The following is a 15,955-nucleotide window of genomic DNA, read 5'->3' as shown; positions in this document are numbered from 1 at the left end:
TCTTATGTCCTTCTCTAACTTGCTAATTCAACTTCTTAGGCGCAGATAAAGTGAGAAGAATAACAACAACTGCAATGAGCTGGTTTAAACGTTTATCCAAGTGTCTCCAAGAGAGGGCAATGGCAGGTGTTGGTGGGGAGCAGGGCTGTTAGAACAGGGCAAGTGCACAGCGATACATCGTCAGGTGTAATGTCCCAGCTTGTAGTGATCAGAGATTGACAGAGGAGAGTAATACCATGGAAATGACTTTCTGTTACTCACCAGTAGCCATCGCTTTTATAAATCCAGACATTTCAAAGAACGTTTGTACATTGTGTTGATAGAGTGAGCCTGTATTTCTGTTCATCCAGTGATGCTACCTTCGCACACAAAATGTAGAGCAGCGGGAATTAGTTATTCAGACCATGTCCTCTCTAGTTTGCGCTGCATGTCAGTGTGAAAAGCAGGATTTTTCTTCTAAAAGTAAAGATGTTACGTTTAAAAAGGCAAGGAAAATTTTGGGGGACCCTCTGCTTATGTTGATTGGATAAATACAGTTAAAAGGCACAAATGAAGCTTCCTAAATTTGCACACTTTAAAGGAATTAATAATGGACTAAACGGGCCACCTGGCATTGTTGTCATCTGCTGTGTGTTCAACAAGCTTCTATATACCCCTGTTGCTGCACCTGATTGCCTCTGCAATCAAGGAAGGCTACAGCAGACACCCAGCACAGAGCACAGGGTTGACCTTGACTAGCTATTGACATTGTTCTGATTTCTGTCACTGGTTTGAAAAACTAAAATTAAATATCTTTTGTGGGAAGACAGGAAATGTTTTGTTTTTCCATCCATCACCATGGATGGGGAGAGAGGGCAGAGAAAAATGCACAAAATTGCCACAACTGTGCAGCTTTTGTTTGTTGAATTGTTATCATAAACATTTCAGGTTGCTTTCCTTTTGGTCATAATCTTTCTTCTTGCACATGCTGTGCATGCGTGACCAGGGAGGAAGAATGCATTCTAAACCAAATCTCAGCATGTCTCAGCAGGGAAAAAATGAAAAGGAGAGGAAAAACAGAGAGAGAGAGAGAGAAAGATTATCAGCCAAGAATACTTAATGACACTTCAGAACAATGTGTAAAGGCCTTTCATGATAACTGTCCACTGTCTAGAAATGAGTCATCGGATATATAATGTGTTGCAGTAAGTAATCATATATCCTATAGCGAGGGGTACTCATTCTCCCTGGCTAGTGTGTTTACCAGAATAGATCCTTCTTGAAGCTGGCATGTTGCAGTAATACGATTCAGATCTGTGAGTCGGTTACAGAAGCTACACTGTGGGCTGAAATGCTCTGCTGTGCTCATCTCTTAGGCAGAAAGCGTAAGCGATCTCTCATTTCAGGTTGCTTTTAGTAGTGCCTGATCTCCAGTGTCGGTTTGCACTGGCCATCGTAAAGCGCAGCTGCTCACCGCACCATCCCGAGCAAGGCAAGAAAAATGCAGATTACTTGACACGATCCACAAAGAGAGGATAGAGGTGTAATTTCATTGACCTCTGAGCTGGTCTGATTTCCATTAGCTGAGGTAATGTCCCTATTATTTTCTCTCACCTTAGGCCCAGTAAACTGAACATTATGTCCCATGTTGTGAAATGCTATGAAAATATCCATCCAAGCTTTTCCCCAGTGTTGGAAAACCAGAAAAAAAAACCTTTGCATGTGACTTTCAGTGAATATCTTTTTCTATTTTAAAATACCATTTATCTTGAGGACCTCTTATATTGTATTGAGCATGAAACCTTTCCTTCAAGGGAAACAGCAACCTGGTAGAAAACGGTAGATGTGCAGAAACTGTATTCTTTTTTTTTTTTTCCCTAGAAAAAGAAAAATGATGTGTAGGTTTTATTATTACAAATTATAGCCCGGTTATTTGTCTCACCTCTCTGACAGATAAACTAGTGCTCAGCAGGAGCAAGTGCTGTAAATAATCAGTTTGCTATTTATACACTGAAATGGGAAACACATTTATGGGTAACAATAATAATTAGAAAACATTTATAAAAAGCTGCTGGGTTGCTATTTGGTGCCTCTGGAGTGAGCAGCTGTAAGAAAGCAAAAACAATCAGTGCAACTTCAGAGAGACTTAGAATGGGTTCCATGAGCTTAAATTGTCAATAATAAAGATGTAACAGCTTCCAAGCAAATTAAAGTCTTGATGATGTTCTCATTTAAGTGAATTAAGCTTTCGACTAATTTTAATAAAAGTTGCCCTAAATGTTTAGGGTACTGATCTGAATACATGAAACAAAATTACTTGACACACAAAGATTGTATTATAACTCCCCTATTAAAAAAGCTAAAATAAATGTTGGGGTTTTTTTTCCTTTACCTTGAATTGCTGCAGGCTTCTCCTCACTGGTGTCCTGAACGCTGACCTTGGTACTGACCTCATCTCCCACCCCCTTTTCTTGATTAGTCCCTTACCATGGGATATCATTTCACTGGGGATTTTAACTTTGCGTGCTGTGCAAAGCTCCCCTAGAACTTATTGCTTCCCGTGGTCTATTAGCAAGGCAAATTTATTAACAGGGCTGCAGAGCTGCAGCCTGGTTTGCTCTGTGTTCATGCAGAGGGGTTGTTGTACAACAATGATCTGCTGCAAGAGAAAATAATTCAGATAGAGAAGCTGCCTTTCAGAGCAGGGGCCTCATGTGTTCTGTGTTTGCACGGCTCTTCCCTTTGCTGTTTACATTTGCAGGGGCTGGTATGAGAGCTCATGGTACTGAAGCAAAGTTATGTGTTAATTTTTCCTCTCCATGGTCTAGGTGGAAGGCAGGGGGTCTCAGAGCTGGTCTGAGAGCACTGCACACCCCTTGCACATTGTAACACTACTGCTGACCTTCCACTCTACAGTGTCACCAGCATGCATGAAACTACTGTTGACATTGTTGAAGCTGGAAGGAGCAGGATAGCCTATAGAAATGACAGGATGCATATCCTGAAAAGGCTGAGAGCATTTTGCTGCTACAAGAGATACTTTATGGAGGTACCTGATTGTCCATATGGGTAAGAAGAGGATGCTGCTCTGAGGACTAGGTCAGAAGCTTGGTCCTGGTAGCATTTCAAGCCATGGCCTTCTCTAGTCATTGGGTTATTTTCATGAAGCACATGTGGCCTCTGGTTTAGCTCTTGTAAGATGTCAGTGATAATGGGGAAGATTGAGGTTGGACTTAGTCTTTCAAGTCAGGTCATAAATTTTTCTTCTGGCCGTTATTCTATTGTTATGATACTACAGAGAATGATTACTCCAGCAAGTCCAGTGCTGTTTCATATTGAAATTAATGGTGCCTTGCCAGTGTGTAAGGACAAGAAGGTGTATCGTTTCATCTAAAGATTGTACTTGCAAGCAGCAGCAAATGCTGAGGATTACAAATGTATTAAAGAACATCCTTTAGTATCAACTGAATTAAACTCATTCCTTGCTGTTAGCCTTTTTCTTCTTGCAACACATTGCATACGTTGTAGAATCTATTTGATCAAATGTCAAAAATGATAATGTTGTGGCCATGATTTTGTGAAACTTGGCTGTATTTTTATTTGAAATATTCCTGTTTACATCAAGGAAAACGACCCTTTCCTAAACAGTTCCTGTTAGACATAGATACAGCAGTGTCCACAAGGTAGCATCGACCCACGCATCGAGCGGTATTGAGTTTTATGCACTTTAGATTCTGGTATGGATACTTTGTTGAAAACGAGCAGGAAGAATTTGTTCAATGGATTGATTTTTAGTTAGGTTCACAGAAGAGCTATGGGCTTATGTGAACTAAATTTGACAGAGGAGTGGAGTTCTCAAATACTACAAGCTTTTAAAAATCATTGGCTGGAATTGTATTTGGTCTGCTGGTGCACCAGATAGTGTTCAGATGGTGATTAATTATGAGCTGCTCCTTACCTTACAAGGGAGTGTGAGATAGAGGTAAGGGAGGAAATGAAAATGCTCTGTAAGGGAAGTAGGAAGCAAGGTTATAGATAATAAGGAAATGATCTCCAATTGCTATGGTGAGGACAGAGGTAAAACATAGGATACAAATTCATAGCAGATCAACTTCCCTCTGCAGCTGAGGGAACAACTTCCTTTCAAACAACAGGTTGGTCTAGGTATTTGAAATAGTAGAATGAGCTCTGGGAGCTGGATTAACAACCACCTAACAAGTTCATCATTTTATATAGCACTGGGGGAACTGACAGACAAAACATGCTCAGTAGAAGGAAAAAATTGCAGTCTAGAAGAAATCTGGATAACATACAGACACACAGACGTTTGTGCCTGGGATTAGATTTCATGATAAAAATAGGAAAGAGGAAGAGTAGGGCAGTGAAAATGTAAGTGGAAGAAATGGCACTGGTGGCTCAGCATTGTGCCACTGGAGTGATGAATGAGGTCAAAATGTTTGATGATTGAATAACTGAACAGCATGAAGTATGTTCCCCTGTCAGGTTATGAGTAAGAGAGGCAAAACCACAGGGTGATTCAGTACTGAAGTCAAGACCCTTCTCTGAGTCTTCCCACTGGACGAACTCCTCCACCACCCCCATATGTAAAGCTGGGGGTGACCACCCTCCTCAGCTTGGAGATCCAAAATTAACCATTCCACATATCCTTTTCTAACTCCTGTCATAGGCATAGGGAGAACAAACATGCCAATGAAGGGAGGATTTGACAATTTCCCTACCCCTCTATTCAGACTTACATTGCTATAACATTTATTTTAAAGTAGATTTTTATGTGTAGTTAAAAACCAAAATATAATAGTGGATTGCTTGTTCCATGCAATAGTGTTGCAGAAGTCTTACCAAAAACACTCCAGTTGGTATCATTTGCTTTATGTTAATAAAGTAATAAGCAAGGCTAGACAGTAAGAGGGAAAAGAACAGAATGTGGAAAAGAAGAAGACCTAAGAGCCGTTCTCCCCCACAGGTGCAATCTCAGCTAGCAGCACTAGGTGAAGGCTGAGCTATGTGTTGTGTAAACAGCTCGCATTTCCTGTGGATGAGCTGCAGCATTCGCAGCATCTCATTATACACACAGATCTCTCTGCTGTTTTGTGCTGGTGCTTTGGAGTTTGGTGGTAAAGCTGGTCACCTTTTAAATACCAAATATGAAATCATACTCACATATATACATAGGAAGTTTACTTTAAAATCTGAGATTCAATTTTATTTGTTATTAATTAATATTAAAATGCAGCAAAATACTCAGCAGATACTGATTGTTTCTTTTGTTATACTTTTTAAAGTGCCAAATAGTTGGGTTTTTTTAATAAGGAAGATAACTTCAGAATTTTCTGTGCTGTCTAGATCAAGAAAATGCTATATTTGAATTTTTTTGCCTCAATCTCATTTCATGGGAATCATTCAAAGCATTAATAACCTCACTGCATCACTTTGCCTTCAAAATAAATAGTACAGTATCCTTTAATTATACATACACTGTGGCTTAAAGAGAGACAAACGACTAAGACAAATCTGCATGATAAAAGGCCCCTAAACTTGCAGCATCCCTTGATCAAGACTTATGAAGCAAACTCCTTCCTCGCCTGCCTCTGAGCTGCTTTGAAACCCTGTTCCACCAACAGTGTCCAGCAAATCAAATCGGAGCTGCCACCACTGCCATCACTGTGTCGTGGTTAAACATAGCCCTGCTGGGCAATGCCAAGTGGGAGGAAGTAAAGTGGAGCAAAACCGATCTCAAGTGTGGGCAAAGTTAGCTTGGAAGACCGTTCTGCTCCTCTGTCCTTGAATCCCCTTCAGTACAGTAGATAGCACTTATTTATTACTCAGCACTGTTGCAGTTATGTAGCTTTTCTAGCAAGAAGAAAGGGTATAAGAATGGCTCTTTGAGTAGGAGGCCAAGCCACTTGTTTCCGTGGCTCATTCAGCACTTGTTAGAGTTGTGGAGGACTCATGTTTGGTGCAGACATCAGGGTGTGGGATCCTTAATTTGTAGAAGTGAACGTATGCTCTGAGTTATCAATCAGGTTTTTGCTGATACTGTTGTGTCTTGGTTTTGGCTCTTTGTCTATAAACGCCATTTAAAAGCTGTTACTGTATTTTTTTTCTTTTTTCTTTCCCCTAACAGTATTAAGGACAAAAATAAAGGAGAACTAATCCCCCCAGTAATGAAGGAAACTGTATCCTACCTAAAAAGAAAAGGTGAGTCTTTCAGAGGATTTGTCTTTAAGAACAAGGACAGTAGTATGAAACTATATAATGCTCAGTATCTGTTTTGGCAACATTTACAACTACACAAGATGTTGATGTCCTGAAAACTTGAGTGGCAACTGGGTGCTGCCTTCAGAGCTTTGATAAAGAATGTTTATTATCAGATTATCATCATGCTATGAAAAATAAACCCCAAATTTTTTTTGCCCTTAAGTTAGAGAACAGCAAAATGAGAGAAGATGTCTTGAAATGCACATCATCAACCCATATCATATTGCTGGTTTGAAGTAGATCTCCCAGTAGTTTTTTTAGGACCAGTGGCCTCAAAAACTCACTGGAAAAACTAATTTTGCAGGAGCAACCCTGAAGTCTTCCCTTCACAAAATATTTTTCAAGTCATTTACAGACCGTTTGACTGCAGTCCACATCTGTAGTTACTTTATATAGAGATACAGATTACAAAGACCCACATTTAAAATGGGAACATCCAAGTCCAAGTTCCCTGTATCACCTTCCTGTACAGGGCAAGGTGAGGGTAGACTGAACCGCTGGCGGTATCACTAGGCTCCTTAGCACATATCTCACCAACATGAAGGACCAAATGTCAGGTGCTTTTTTTAGGGTAAGCACACTGTATTCCCTACAGGGACAAAGGTGTATGCAGGGAGAAAGTCAGAGATAGGGCTACAGTCTTGGAATTCCTTTTCCCAACATAATGGGATTTTACTCTTTGATCCCTGATTTTTAAGGCAATCACAGCAACATTGCCGTAGCCCTTTATGGTCTGAGGCCTCAGAGTTTCACAAATGTCTACTAAATCTTTCTGTACTAAATTTGTAGCCTAGGTACATTTGTCTTACAGGTGACAGAACAGAAACAGACCATGTGACTGCCTCAACATTACACAGTGGTAGAACTGGGAATGATTCCTCAGATCCCTGAAGGAAGGGTGTGAATTTTTAATAGATGCCTCTGTTTTTCAATAGTGGCAAGTGAAGAAAATCAAAATGTGTTTGGTTTAGTTATTTTTAAAAAACCCCACAAACTATCATTGATGTTTCACATGATAGTAAGTTTGGTTAGTGTTTGAACAAATTCTGAGTATCAGCATGATTTTTGGTAAAACTCAGATCTCTGTTGCTGTTAAATTAGTTTTATCTGAGGTTTTCCTCATTTAAAGAGCTACGTGTATTCACAGCTCACAAATAATATAAAATATAAATATTGAGTAAATTGTATTTTTCTGTAGATAGGACCACCCAAGAATCTATCTTTCACAGTATTCCCAATTCTTAATTTGTATCTTCGAGCTGCCATTATGAAAAAAGTAAATTTGCTTTCAATATTCCAATAGTATGCAGAATTGACCTCTGTTCAGTTTAGCTATTGGCACCTGGGTTTGGTCTGAGTTGGGGTTTATTTGAACCCAAAGTGAGAAATTTCAAACTTTTGATAAACTTGTACTGCATAGGCTTCATGTTTGTGAAGGCAGAGGGGGAGATGTCAAGAAAAATGGTGCTTCTCAGCTTTATTGCCGATTCTCAAGAGAAATGCTGGCTTCATTTAAATCAGTGAGAGACAATCCTGATTTAAATGACAGACTAGACACTTAGTGCCTTACTCTCATTGCTAGGCTATGCACCTTCGTGGTTTACCTCACCCCATGGTGAACAGGAACATCCAATACCTGCCTGTTTTATTTTTGTTTGGGGTTCATACCTTGGGTGAAGCTGATTAATAATATACAGAGAAGAAGGAGAGAGAGATCGACTGCATTGGATCCCTGCTTACAGTTTGCAAGCAGTGGGGCTTAACATCTCTAGGGATGGTTATGTGCAGAACAGCTAGCTCCTTGCCTCTTGACATTGCTGATTTATCTTCAAAATACCTGCAGCAGCCAAGGCCAAGTGCTGGAGTCTGGCCAGTTTTGCTATTAAAGGTATCTACTGATCTGCAGCAGATGAAGAGTTCCTAATAGACTTTATTGAAGGCCTCTTGGTCCAAATCCAGGATTTCCACTCAAGCCCATAAAGCTGGTCGGATGTGCTGTTTCCAGGCTGGTGCTAATGATGAAAACTTTGCAGGTGTAGCTTGTATCAAATATTATGGTTGGATGCAGGCAATGTAAATAGTTCACTGCTAAGAACGTTGAAGGCAAGTTGACTGGCAGCTTGAGATAATCCCTGTAATTATTATTGTAAGTGGATAATTAGAGCTCATGTAGTGTATCAGTTCATGCCCCATCTTCAGACTTTTTCATGTTTTAAATTGTTATGAAACAATCATCCTTACATATATTTAGCTTTATCTTAATAGGCAAATACCTCTTCCTCACTAATCATGGGAGTCGAGAGATAAACCGAGGGTGAATGTGCACTAACATCGTTACTTGTCACAGCTTTTGTTATTTAGAAATTGAGTGAAAATCCAGTCACTAAAATGTTAATTGATTTAAACTTTTGGCCATGCTTGGGAGGAGGGCTTCACACATCTGTTGTTTCCTTGGACCTATTTAAAGATTTTAAAGAAATAGGAGGTTTATGGCCATCATTATCTTGTCCTGGTGACCAGTAATTAGTAATTCTTGCACTGATCTGATACTAAACCTCTTCTATGTCTTGCTTTTGTTCTTTCTGGGTGTTTTGTCTCATCACTATTGCACCAGTCTCAAAATCTTCTCTTTCAACAGTTACTGAGTCCAGCTCAGATACCCATAGTTTTCTGAAGCAGCAACATTAACTGCACAGTGCAGGGAGGAAATGAAGCAAGTTTTAGCTCTCATGGTTGTGATAAAAGAAAGGGTTGGCTCAACCTTGTTGTTAGCGAATTTCTCCTAGAAGAAATGTTTGTTATTCTGAAAGCAGTAATCATCCTTGGGTTTTCTCCAAATTTCATCTTTTTTTGGCTAAAAATTCATCTGTTCAGAGCAGTATCAGCACAGTTTGTAAAGGACAGTCTCTGAAGGAGTGTGATGGTGCTTCTGAACAAAGCCCTTGTCCCACTTTGTGGATCTACACAAGTCAGTGACATGGTAATGTTGGCCACCGATGCGTAGCCCAGCCTACGCACTTGCTAACCACACTGTCTCTTTTTTCCTTTCTTCTTTATTTTTATTTCCCCCCCCAGCACTCTTTCCTTCTGTGCCTCCAAGTAAGGAAGGGAGGAAGGGCATGGGCTCTGTCAACGTTGATATTTTTCAACCAAGCCCAGGTTTGCTCAGAGCTGTCACATCCCCGATCATAAGGAGATCTCCACAAACCAGATTTCTAAGGAGAGATGGCTTGTCAGGTAGAGTGTTTTCTGACATTCTCAGCCAGCTGATGCTTGAAAGCCAAGTACCTGCCATGCCAAGGCTGTTAAGCAGTAGGTGATAGACATGCATTTTTTTGCACTTGATTATAAGTGTGCAGGTATCTGTTGTACCTGCTGTCTGCTATGATTTTAACTCTTTCTCTAAATCTGGAATATCTCAATGCTGCCATCAGCTTCAGCGAGTGTCGGTTCCTGCGCTGACAGCCCTGGGAGGCTGACTGGCAGCGTTCTTTGCACTCCAGACGTGTCCGTGAGCACAGTGAAAGCTTCAGTTCATCTTCCGGAAGTGACAAAAATTCACTGTCATTACCCTATTCCATTTGATTTTGGCATGGTTTCCAGCCTTGCAGAGTTAGCAGGCAGCGGGTTTTGTTTTTCACCCTAGGTGCAGTATTTCCTCTCTTTCTTCCCATTGCTCCATTTGCACATCTATGTAGTTGAAATCAGTTTCTGAAACTCTGACTTAGATGGCCAAAGCTTCTGTGAAATCGTACTTTGTCAACAGGGTTAAGATTTTTTCAAATATCAGAGACCCTCTGACATAAGTAAAAGTCCATTCTGCATTGCCCAGCTTATTTCTGGAATGGGTCTGATACAGGAGCCGTGGTGGTATTCAATCTAGGCACCTGCTTGCAATTGAGTACTACCAGGTGAAGGAAACTTCCAGTTCCTAAAGTTTACCTGACCTTTTTCATCTTAATGACACTGACTCCTTTGACAGATTGCTTGATCTCATGTTTTCCCTCCTTGATATTTAGATTTTCTGCTTCAGCTTCAGACAACATTGCTGGCAGAAACATTCTTCCCAGAGTGGAGACATCCTCACCTATACAAATGAGCCCAAACTCCCCTTCTTGTACCGAGTTATTGGGTGGGCTCTGACAGCAATAAGCATGTCCTCATCCCCACATGTAGAGATCCCTCTACATCTGTTTGTATTATATACATGAGGTCTGTTATGGCTGATGCCTCAGACACCATTGCAATAAACATGATAAACGAAGTTTCTTAATTTCTATAATAATGTTCAAGTTATTTTTTCAACAAAGGAAGGGAAAGTGGCCATTTCACCACTTTCATTCTATATCTACTTTAGGGTGAAAAATGTTTCTAAGATTTTTAATACTGAATTTTAAAAATGCTTAATTTCAGTTCCTGCTAACCTTCACAGGGAAGAACTGGTTTCCTAAAATGAGTTCTAAGTATCTGAGCAAATCATCAGCTAAGAGTTCATGTTCTGGAGCAAACCAGAGAAGTGCTCTTAATTTCACAAGTAAGGTATTGGTATTATCCTGAACCCAACTGACAATTTATGCCAAAGAGGAAGGAGAGGTTTAACATAGCACATTTGTCACTAGAGCTGCATAGTAACCAGCAAACCAGAGGACAGTTTTTCCTGTGCTCGGCCTCAAAACCACAACCTGTTCATCTGTCTGGTTTATAAATGGAAGGCTTGACTTGCACTAAATAAGACCACTTTCTTTTTATTTTCTATTACCTTATCTCTACCGTGCCATGAGAAACTACCTTGCTTATTTAAATATTCACTCTCTTGTCAGCACAATTCGTACGTGTTTCTAACCTGGTGTCATTCCTTTGGTAGTAATGGTTTGGTGCTTTGCTCACGGGCTCTTTTCTCCAAAAAGCCCAGCTCATGCCACAGGGCAGTAATTTTCTTTCTCTGATTAATACATTCCCACGTGTCCTCAGCAGCCTATTTTGTGCTGAAGTGATACTGTAAATGGGAGCTGCCCCTTCTACCCACCTCTTTTGGTAACCAGGGATGTAAGTAACTCCATGCTGTGGAGGATGCATCTTTGTGTGTACGGCTTCCGTAGCACTCAGGGACTGGGCTGTGCAAGCAGCTGCTGGTGCAGAGGGCAGCCCACTCCCTCCAGGACTGCCAGCCTCCCAGGCAGCCTTATCCATCGCAGGCTGGAGGATTCAGAAATGCATTTCTGCTTTTAAACTCCAGTAAGATGTCACAGCAGAAATTCTCTTTCATGTCCTTTAGTTACATGTCACTTTTTTTTTTCCTTCTCTTTTTTCCTAGAAAAGCAGGTTACAGACTGGATACAAGGTAGAGTGATAAATTAAAAGCTGTGTGGCTGGTGGGTTTAGCGTTTATGTAGGTCAGTATTAGTACAATTTACTATACTCTTTTAGTTTTTAAACTCTGACCTGCAGTTCGAGTGAACTAACTAAAGCTGTGTGGTGAATTCCATCTTTGCAACCCCCCCAAATTCTGGAGGTCGGAAGGCAGCTTTTAAGGGAACTTTTCTTTGATTCCTTATAAAGGTGAGTATAAACTGCATGGTTCAGACCTGCATGAAGATGTGAATTAAGTTACAAAGGGCAGAAATGTTGCTCAAGCCTATCTCAAATATTAATACACTGTCATTTGTTACTGGTCTTACGCAAAATACTAATTTGAAATATGTAGGTAGGATTATTTTTTTAATGTATTTTTGATGTTTTAGAGAGTATCCACAAAGGTATAAACTACAGATTTGTCAGTGTTTTAAACAATTTAAACTCAAAGCTTTTATTACAAAAATTTCCAAAATGTGATAACATTTGCATTCTGAGGAATGGCCAAATAAGGAAACAGCTACCAAAAAAAAAAAAAAAATGCATTGAGAACTGATAATTAAAGAGACCATGTGAGATCAGCAGTAGCTCAGAAGTGATGGAACAATAAACTCACAGTGAAGGAATCGCACTACAGAATTATAGAACAGAAAAGATAACTATCCCCTCTAGGAAAATTACCTTCTCCCATTGCTGAGTCTTTCTCTCTTACCTCATCTCTTCTGTTGGCTGGAACTGCTTTGCAGCGCAAAGTTCTTCTATGATGTAGTCTCGTGGTACCACGGGAGAGTCCTGTGAGATGACTAAGACTTCTAAATGAAATGGTAATAACCATCCTATAGAAGTTTAATGATAAAGTAATAAATGTCCTCTGGTATGATTATAGTGACAACTAAAGCTGCCTTTTATCTGTTCGGTAGCAGAAGCAGTGTTAAACAGCGATTAATCTTTCCTCCTCATCCCCTCCATGAAGCACAAATCTTGCTGATGAAGAAAGTTTTGGTTCCATTTTTTAATGTGAATGAATACATCCTGGTGGTGATAGTCAGGATGGGTAGGGATGGATGGTTATGCATACAGAATACATTTGGACTGCTGCAGCTTAGCGAGTTTGCCTCCTGGCCTCCAGTTCTTGTGATCAATCAAATCTCTTTTAAAAATGCAACACTGGGAAAGCTTGACATTGGCCATATAAACATATCTGAGTTCTTGGCTCTTTTGTTTTCATGGGAATGTTTTTATCTGGGGTTCATGGAGAAAAGATAAATCTCAAGACTGGCTTGTGTGCCATCAAATAAAAATGAACCTTGTAATAAGCGCAGTCTGTGTTTTTGGTGCTCAGGCATTGCAAATAAATTATGTGCAGGGGTGCCAAGTGTGAACTGAGAATATTCATTCATAAATCCAAGGACTGGAGGCTGCCATTCAGAACTGCAAGGACATGAGTACACTCTGGGTTCTGAAAGGACGCCTGGTTGTACATCCTGCTGCAGCTCAGCATTTTCATAGCGCTGGAACTGTCCCTTCTCTTCCTCTCTGCCCTTGGTCTGCTGTCCACCTTCTTGCAGTGCGAGTCGTCTTCACAAACTGCAGACATCACACTCACTTGTTCCATGTTCATTGCACAGAGGACAAGGGGAAGGAAGGAAGGAAGGCAGGCAGGCACGCTGGCTGTGCAATCTCCTCCTCAAACTTGCACTCTCTATTCTATCTTTAAAAAATAAATAAATAATCTCAAATCTGTTTTAAGCATAAAAATTCACAATTGCACTACTTTGTCCATTTAAGATGTTAGAGTGAAGATGGGCAATTAAAATATGCTATGAACTCATCAGTCCTCATATTGGAAATAAATCAGTTTGGTTTTTTATAAATCTTGGTAGAATTAGGTAATCTACAAGAAGATATCTAAATCTGTTATATTAATGAGAATAAAAACTGTTTCCAAATCAGGATGGACACTTCCTGAGACTTGGCAGGACCCCAGCCAAAAGAAACATTTCCAAACTGAATTTGGGACAGAAGGAATTCAGATGCTCACTCTTTGCTGTTTCTTTTCTGAAAGCAGACAAATTAACAAAGATTTTTGATGCCAGCAACCCTCAAATCAAGGATGATTGAAACAAAAAGAATGTAATTTTCTCATCTCTCTTTCTTTGACAAGTCTGCAGCAATGTGACAGCATATGTTGCTTTAATTTATCTTTATCAGTTTTGATTTTCTGTCTCTTTCCTGTGGGACAACTGATTGAGGGGGGTGGAAGGGGCTTAAGTATTTTTAGCAACAGTTTATTAATTCGGAGTGTGACACAGTTGTGTCATTGCACTGAAATTTTGTCTACTGTGGTAAAAGCCATCTTATTTCAACATGGAATGAAGTGCCTGCCTGTTTTCATTTATGATTACTGACATTTAAATAATTACTCAGTTAAGTTCTCAATTGCAGAATCACTTTTCATTGAATACAGATGGATACTTCACTAGTCACATCGCTACCTTTTTTCTGTATAGCACTTAATATTTAAAACTGAATTTCTCTCTTTTCAGTCTTGAGAGCTTTGTGCAGGGTAACAAAATTTCACTGATCTCTTTATCTGTGTGTATATATTATTTTTCTTTATTATTTTTAATTTTGGGGGGGCAGGGTGAGGAGCACGGAGCAGTTTGTGCTGAGTTATCTCAACAGAGGCTCTGCAGTGTGGGTATAATATATGAGAGTGACATGCAGCTGCGTGTTTATCGGGACTGGAAAGCCCAGGCTCATGTCAGTCATCCCCTCGCAGCATTCTGTCAAGCAGTGCTGCTCCAGGATTGGTATTTTCTATGGGCTGTGTTACCCAAGCTATTCATGGTGAAGTAGTTCAACTTGTACTCAGAAAAAAATATTTCTTTTTAAAGAGACAGCTGACATGAGTCATGCTGTAAATGGGATTTCATTGAAGAACACTACTAACAAAAATTAAATAGGCTACTTCAAAATACGTTTTTTTTAAAGGATAAAAATGAATGCTTTGAGCTGCAACAACCAGGATTGCCTTTAGCAATTGCCTTCACCCAATTTTATTTCCTCATCCTGTAACTCGGGTGGCTCTGGGCACGTGTTTTGTCTGCAAAAAGAAGTCAAAGTGATTAATTTTATTTACTGTAGGTACCTTGTGTTAACTTAACTATGGTAGCTTCAACAACTGGTGTTTTTTTCCCCTAGTGTCTGAAAAGGAAGAGACAGGTATTTCCTGACTGAAGAGAAAGTATTTCCCCACTGTGTGTAAGGGTGTGCGTTTATCCACCACAGTGGAACAACCTTTCCCATTCCTTATGAGACTACAGTTGGACCATGCAGCAATGCTGTTCGTGTTACATGACATGGGAAACACCAGTGTTCAAATCATGTTTTCAGGTAGCTTCCCCCCAAACACAGAAAGCACTGAGAGCAATTAAGACTTAGAGACTTCTAAAAAAAAAGGACCCTGATCGGTTCATGTGCATCACAGGAGTCAGAATAATATCTTGCAAAAGGGATGTCTCTGCACCCAGGCTTATCATTTTCCCCCTTCAGTAGCATAATTGCTGTTGACTCATATTTCTGTTTACCAGTAGGCTGAAGTTATGAACAATACTTTATTTAAAAATTGCTATACTATATTATTTTCTGGTCTGAGCATCTTTTATGGGGGAAAAAAAAAAAGTGACTCCCTTGCAGTTGGAGGTTGTTTGAGGTTTCTTTAACTTTAGAAGGACAATACAGCTTTCTCTTTTTTCCCTAGCAATTGCACTGACCTACATTTAATTAGTGTCACATTATTTGGATAGGTTGCCAGCAAATATAAAAAGGATTGGAGATACCTGCTTTGGTGCTTGCTACCTGTGTTCAAACGAATTGCTTGATATTGATTCGGTTCCAGCTGATGTGGAAAATGAATTCTGGAAGAAGCACAGATAATTGCCCATATCCCAGATTTCTGCAGATGAGAGTAAAAGTTGCTTTTTCCCCCTCAGACCTCCAAAAAACACATCAGGCAAGAGCTTAACGTTATGTGCCATTACAGTAACGTTGATGGGATGCAGGGCCAGACAAGTACAGCTGCTGTCGACGCTACAGATTAATGTCTTTAATTAGATTCTTGAAAGCTTAGCCAATAAAGGCATAAACATGTTAAAAATTGATATTTATTACAGTGCAGTTTATACAGTGAGATTCACATCAGATTAAGCCATTAACTATTAAACCAATTCCTGCAAACTGAATTGTGTTTATGATGTCCATTTTCTGAGAGACTTGTTCCTACAGCAAACCTCCAGTCTGCTGACAGGCAGCACAATATCCTCCAGATCCTCAGGAAATTACG

At 39.9% G+C, this 15,955-nt stretch overlaps 1 protein-coding gene across 1 annotated transcript in view; it reads left to right on the top strand.

The window, feature by feature from the left end:
* LOC311200658 (rho GTPase-activating protein 8-like) overlaps window positions 1-15,955 on the top strand; it is a 55,395-nt gene that overhangs the window by 26,883 nt on the left and 12,557 nt on the right. Inside the window, exon 8 of the mRNA XM_084274944.1 lies at window positions 6,125-6,198. Within this exon, the coding sequence (XP_084131070.1) occupies window positions 6,125-6,198 (74 nt within the window). The remainder of the gene's footprint in view (window positions 1-6,124; window positions 6,199-15,955) is intronic.

The sequence above is a fragment of the Gallinula chloropus genome (genome assembly GCF_964237585.1).
Source record: "Gallinula chloropus genome assembly, chromosome: 1".
Lineage (NCBI taxonomy): Eukaryota > Metazoa > Chordata > Aves > Gruiformes > Rallidae > Gallinula > Gallinula chloropus.
This window is presented reverse-complemented; position numbering and strand designations above follow the sequence as displayed.